General features: G+C 44.6%; 1 protein-coding gene across 1 annotated transcript in view; it reads left to right on the top strand.

Moving 5' to 3' along the window:
* LOC131881886 (uncharacterized) overlaps positions 1-683 on the top strand; it is a 2,193-nt gene extending 1,510 nt beyond the window's left edge. Inside the window, exon 2 of the mRNA XM_059228878.1 lies at positions 21-683. Coding sequence (XP_059084861.1) covers positions 21-588 — 568 coding nt within the window. The 3' untranslated portion in view covers positions 589-683. The remainder of the gene's footprint in view (positions 1-20) is intronic.
* Positions 684-7,356: the final 6,673 nt, after the last annotated feature.

Below are 7,356 nucleotides of genomic sequence, written 5' to 3' on the forward strand. Positions count from 1 at the left end.
AGACTTCCCCGAAAACTAACCTCGGCGGCCCGGATCAACCTTAACCGCTTCTGGAATGAACTCGAGGATTTCTACCATCGCTTCGATGATCGGCGATTCCGGGATCACGTCCAGCATCTGCCCGCCCAATCCGTGGATACGTTGGAAGTCGTCAGCTACACAACGGATGGCTTCGATCACGAGCGAGAGACGGCTGAAAACCGTCTCAACGAACTTCTCGAGCAACAATGGCTTGAGGAGCAAAGAGTTAATCAATCTCTGATCAAAAGTCAGTTACCTCCTGCTCGAAATATCCTTCCCTTGCCGCCCAAGACCCCTCTAGGACGATTCAGATTGGAATCCTATGACGTTCCTGATGAAGAGACATGTTCGTTGGGATCTTCGTCGTCATCGTCATCCTCCTCCGCCTCCAATAGCTCGTCATCCTCAAGATGCTCCTCACCTGTTGCCTTCTGGAATGTCTTTGATACTCGGTCAGCCTTTGAGCTGGATGATGACGACCAGGAGGATGAAAGGGTTCCATTTCCCAAGCCTCCCAGCACTTTGATCGACCTGGCGTCGCTCATGAACAAGAGCAACTACTTCTAAGAAAGAATGATTCTCTGCATGCTGTCAGTTCAAATGCCTGTCTTCCATCGGTCTCATTGCATACTGTGATAAATAAACTTTGTACCAATGCTCAATGAAGCGTTAACGTGGCTATACCGCGGGGTTATCTATGGAATGGGCTGTGGCCCATTGTGCCGTCTATCTTAATGGTCATTTTCCGCACATCTACCTAATCTTTGAACCACTTCATCGACTCGCACTCAAACTACTATCCTTCTGGAATGTGTGTTGACCACATGCCCTAATCATTTCAAAGCAAAGATCACACGAGCACTGTGAGCGTCACAAATTGTGCAGGAGCTTTATCATTGCAAGAATAACACAACAACCAACCCTGACCCACAATACTGTGTGTACATATTTATTGTACCTTTCCACAAGTACGAGAACAGACTTCCAGACTGACTCAACAACCATAACTCTCTTGAGTCTGAAGTTTGCTCAGTGTTTGTTTATGACGTATTATTAGTTCGTGTCCAACCGGGAACATCCTTTCAATTTGGCTTTTGTGAGGCTGTTAGCAGGACGTCCTCGTCACCATCATCATCATCATCATCTCTTCTGGCCCCTTTGAGCAAAACAATAGACGGTGGAATGCACTTAAGACCTGTAGCCACACGTACCACTGCAACGCTCGAAGCTACTCGTACATAGTAGATAGAGGCAGGATCCCAGGAGGGAACTGAGTAAAAGCATAACTTGTTGTCTGGAATCCCCGTAAGGATAATAATGGTTGGGGTCTGAGGCACGGCATCCTAACGAAAATTTGACGTGATTCGTCAAAAAATGGAAAAATAACCAGGGCCACTCAATTCGGGCACCAAAAGAATACAATCATTTGAAAATGAGTTCGGGTTTGGGGTGGTAAGTGACATACTCGCACATAGTTCCATAGTTCCAGGAATGTTTTGTAGATCTATGATCTCTTAACTGATTCGGAAAGAGACGTGGAAATGCGTGGACTCGAGATTTACGACCATGTTCGGGCATATTTTCAATGTTATCCCACAAGGATCATGATCGCTCTACCGGATTGAGCGGTACGACATGAGGGACGACCAAGGGTCCAAGTCGAGTACTATCAATCTATGGTGATATGTAGAACATGAACAAGGGTGCGTACAACATCGGTATCAATTTCAAAGAGAATCTGTTTGATTTCCGCCCTCGATATTCAAGATGTTCAACATCCATAATTCACTTTGTAAGTCCAATAATCTCCAACTTCTTGTGGATGAATTCGAGGGGATTGAAAAAATTCGAGGTCTTGAAAGCGATTCAGTGGACCGCAAGTAAAGCCTTCGTCCATTTTCCTCTTCAACTCAAGGATGAAATGAGCCAAATCAAACAAGCTCAGTGAACTCTCTGTCCTCCACATTCATCCATCCACCCATCCATCCATCCGTCCATCTATCCAGGATATATATTATTATTGCTCAATCACCTACGACGACCAGAATGAGGAGACCTCTCGACCACTCGAGACCACGTGAATATAAGGTTGGTAGGTATTGAACAGCACTTTACACTACTACCGTACTACGTACGGGTACGTCAGGAGAACATGTGCGCCAATTCGGATCTTCTGAAGTAGGAGCGCTTCGGCACCCTCATCAATTGGAACAGAATTGGCGGCTTTTGCCTTTCATCTCGTTCCACCATTTCGCCCGGACAATGCCCGCGTTCAAAACCCATATGGTACTTACAACACCGACTGGTGACTATTGACTACAGACTACTCCTCACACATGCCCTGTCTGATTGGGTGTGCCGACCGTGCTCTATTGGATCTTATGAGAGGATATCATCCACTGTCCTGAGACAATATTAAAGATGGTACCGACAACACCCGATCACTTAACCGTTTCCAACGGTCCTCGCTTCAATTACAAGGGATGCGCACCAGCCTTTATGGCCTTGGTGGTGGATTTCTCAGCGTATTGCTGACCTGTCCAAAATACTCAATAATAATCTTGTGCTCTATCTAATTGTGAGGAGAGCGATGTTATAATTTTGCTGCCACCAGATCTTTGAAACGCGTGGTTGACATGTAAAATTGGTCAGGTTTCCGCTCACTTGCGTCCCAAAAAGGAGATCCGATGTCCAAGATAAAACGATAGAAGTTGACGATAAGACATCTCAAAGAGTCCCTCGGCAATGGTAAAACATATCAAACGGAAGCATATGCCAAATGTCGCCATACCAGGGTTGACGGACACTTAATATATAGTCTGCACTAGTAATCACATAACCTTGCCTCTTTGGAATACTTGCTTTACAATCTAAAAGTTCCAATTAGGCCAAATTAACACACTATGAATTGAACCAAAATTGATCAAACCCTTTTCGCCTTCACTTGAGCCAATACTTGTCTGCTGCTCGTTCTCCTACTTGATAAATATGAAACACTTCTATAAAGGTCAATTATTGTTATAATAATGATTGTTATGGGCAGCCCTGAGACAGGACTCACTGCTGATTTTAGCAAGGTCCTTCCCGAGTTTAAGGGTGAGTATTCTTTCGCCATAGGACACAAAGAGACCGGCCCAAGTTTGAGAGAGTTTCTAGATCGTTATCGTCGAGTTGACTGAGAATCTCTTTTTCACCTTTCAATCTTACTCGACAAAGACAGACAACACCAAAGAGAACTGATCTGCTTTTATGATTACACCCGTTCATACGTATGCACTAAATAGACCTAAATTAAAGTTGCCAGACTGATGATGTTTTCTAACATTCTGTACCTAGTATTTGTTCGGAATGATTGAGTTATATCTTAAACCCCCACACATTAGTAGTTTAAGATCAAGTATGAAATATCAGGCCCCCATCACTTTATATGGAGGTTTACGGGGAGTAGTGCTCCCTGTTGTTAGTTGTTGTTTGAAAAAACTTTTCATGATGTTTCCAGAAGTCATCTTCATGCATTAGTCGCAATTGTATTCCTCCAAGTTGTGAGTGACCACCTGTCTTTTATTCTCTGGCACCTCCATCATTGAGTAAACGTGTGTCTACCATCTGATGGCCGAGGCCAAAATCTGGTAGGTGCTCAAGATGAGGTTCAAAGCCATATAATAGAACCATCACTATAATCATCAAGACAACCAGCCAGCCACCTTAGCCAGCCTCTAAGGGATTCGGCACAAGTGTTCTTTCTCTGCCGAGAGCTTGAATGAGTATCCATCACTTTGCCAAATGGTGCCGATTGGAAGAACGTGTACACATAGCTACAATGGGTGAGCCCATAGCTCCAAGAAGCGAAGCAACATGCTTTCCTTTCTCAAATATACAAGGCAGATTTCTTTTTTTCTAACATGTTTCGCCAAAAACGGATTGGATATTAGGATTTGTTCCAAGGCCACTTGGAGCCCGGGGCCCTGAACCTCAAGTCCAAAAGTCTCAGAAGGGAGAAATAACACGTGTGGGCAATGCTTGTGAACATCGAAACCATTTATTAAATTTTATCGACGACCACTGACCATTTCGGTAGTTCGAACGTGAGCTCTCGGGGTGTAATTGGAAGCACCCTCGGGTATGTCTAGACTTTGGGCAGTTCAAGAAGCTCCTGGATTTCTTTGATTGACGGCACGACCTCCCTCCATCCCTCCATCCCTCCCTGCGTCCCCAAGTCTAATTGCTCCCAGGCTCCTTTCACCCTTGTGAACACACTTAGAAATGGGACGGTTTTAGCGAAGAATATCTTTATAAATGACGGCCTAGTATCCGTCCCACGGTAATTTATGTTCAGCTTGCTTTATGTCCTTGAGTTTGACTATGCTTTGGCTTTATTCTCGCTCAGCTTTCAAATGTCAATAATCGTGGTCGTGAACGTGAACGTACGTAAATCAAATTGAAGAGTGAGACGCTCCTGCTCTTCCTTGTTCTATTGTACTACTTACTACGTGTTTGTTGGGAGAAGTGGTGGATTTGAAGCATTTTTGAAATGCTTTGGGCAGATGTGACCGCTTGAAAAGAATGTACCCCTAAGTGGAAAACAATTGAAAGAGCTCGAATACACATATTCGTGAGATGAGTTCTCGGTGTCTTTGTTTCTGTGAATAGGCTTTCATGTGGCTTTTACAGCCAGTCAGTCGTCCCCCGTTTCCTGTCAGGCTCCAGCCCTAAAGCGGCGGAGATTAGAAAACCAAGGTTTGCATTCCACACATTCCTTGCTTGCTGGCCTCCTCACCTGTTTGATCCATAAATGCACCACGAGCTTTGCACCTCTTGGAGGGAGTTGGAGGGTGAAAATGACCCCCACCAAGTATGAAACTACGACGCTCTCTTCGGGAGAGCAACAGCTGACTGGAAAGCAATGCAAAGCACGCACCACCAAAAACCAACCAACCCAAGAATTGGTTCGAATCTCGCTAGTTGAGTGCTATAGGTGCCATAGGTGGGACCCTAGGAGGGGCGCCTGGTTTCGAGCTTTGAGAAAATTGCTCATTTCCTTCAAATAGCCAAGTACCACAAACGAGTTGCATTCCAATGTGGCTTGGGGTCATTGGATCAGGGGTAATGTTTTAGATCTCGTATCAGACAGAAGGGTCTGCCTGTGTGTGTGTGTGTGTGTGAATCCCGCTTGTCCTCGATCGTGTTTCCTAAACACGCATCTTTTGGGACTTGCTGCGTCCATTGATCATCATCTCCACTCGACGTAAAAGCAAGAAAGGAACTGGCATAACTTTGATCTGACCGACTCAAAGTTTCAAAGGAAAATCGTAGAAAGAATGCCTGCATAATCTGGATCCCTCTGTCCAATCTGGACCCATGAACAAAATGCCTTGTTCGTCTTCATGAAATGAATGGATTATTTATGCTAGATTTGTTGCAATTGCATCAACAAATCCCGGCCATTCCGGTCCAGATCCTCTCCCTCTTCTCCTGAAATTCCGATCCTCTCTCATCTGGTGAGCACAAGCAGCCAGGTACGCAGGATTGGCATTCATAATCGACATTTCATGTTGAGAGTTTCTCATGAATTAGCTGATCCGCGATCATCGGCATATAATGCCACTGTTCGTGTTTCAATGGATGCAAACTGCGAACGAACAGTAGCCGTGGTTGCGGTAGTTTCGGTGGTAGTTCTAGTGGTAAAAGTCCTCGTCGTCTTCGTCGTCGTCGTCGTCGTAGTAGTAGCAGTAGTAGTAGAAGTACTAGTAGCAGCGACAGTAGGAGTTGTTCAACAAATAGTGAACATATTTCTCGTTGTTGTTTGATTTGATTCCACAATTCCAATAGTTCCAATGCCACATGCTGTTCCATTCAAAGCTAAACTTAGGGTCTGATATTTGACAAGGATGCTACCAAATCAAGTGCAATGGCAGGGGGTACAGACACAGAAGTTGGAGATGGTTAGAGTAGAGCACTTGGTAGAAGGGGATCTCTGCGAGCCGTCGTCACACTGAACTAAATACACTAGTAGTAGTAGTAGTAGTAGTAGTAGCAGCCATGCTGAGAGCGATATCAATAGATGGACGAGAGACAGAGTTGTTCAACTACCGCAATGTTTCCATTGTCCGAACCAGAATTCCTGCACATCAATCATGTATCTGAATGATTGCACTACATACCACCCTGGTAGGTTCGTTCAAATTGTTTTATCGGATCCTAATTTTGTGGAGGGGCGGTTTCAATTTATTTTTCCGAGACCTGAAACAGATCGACCCCTATTAAATACTCTTGATAGAAGATCCCTTTTGCTTGAGACGTTCGTTTTGCGCTCGTCCACAATTTCAATCCCCAAAACACGTCCATGGATGGATGGCACGTTAGCGATTGGCCGATAATACTTGTACAGGTAAGGGATTGCTGGAATGGACTGTTCTTGGTGGATGTTTAAACCTGTCTGTCATTCCTGGGTCTTTGACGAATTTAAATGCCGCTTTAAGCAAACTTCAATTTCATCTCCCGCACTGAGGTGAGTGAACTACTATTCTTCGAAGCTCACCATTTTCATCACGATGCTTTTAAAGAGCTAATCTCGAGATTAGGCGGACAAGAGTTGCCGAAACTCTTTGTAGGATTATCCGTAGCTCATTTCTCGCCTTTGCCCGTGGACTTTACTCTTTGTTCGACTCATATTTGGTCAAAACTCCCGGATCAGGACGATTGGCTCTTAATCTTTAACTTTCTTATTTTGCTGCCATCTCTGAGCATCTAGCACGTAGTCTACTAATAAAGAAGCTGACAATTATAATGAAAATGATAATGATGGCGATGTCTTGTGTTTGAAAATGTAATTAAGAAAGGCGGCCATTATCCAGGTACTCCGGGTGTAATCTCACTCATTAATAGTCCTAATAATGCGAACCGCCTGGCAAGTGGAGTCCTCCAATATCCCAAATCCTCACTTGATGGTCTTAAAGGAGCCATGAGAAAGACGAGGGAAGAAGTGTGCCCTGCAATTTTCTTACAAACATCATGTGTTGGATGGATTCGAACGCGTACTTACGAGTACATGTACTACAGTAGTAGAGGGAAGACGTGTGACGGTGACTTGTCCCGTCTCGTACCATTCCCGAAACCACCGCCGTCTTGGCCCTAATCCTGCGATGCCTGGCAATGGAGAATCATAAATTATCCGTCCTTTGTCACGTGTTGGAGAAACTTGAGGAGTGTCGTATTCACGAGCGGATCTGCCTGAAAACCTCAATCTTGAACAAGCTTGTAATCATCCGCTCATCAGCGTCACACAAAAAGTAGAAGTCAGGTGTCCAGCGTAAAATTTGCTCCCTATTCAAGATT

This window comes from Tigriopus californicus, chromosome 6 (assembly GCF_007210705.1).
Source record: "Tigriopus californicus strain San Diego chromosome 6, Tcal_SD_v2.1, whole genome shotgun sequence".
In the NCBI taxonomy this organism is placed as follows: Eukaryota; Metazoa; Arthropoda; class Copepoda; order Harpacticoida; family Harpacticidae; genus Tigriopus; species Tigriopus californicus.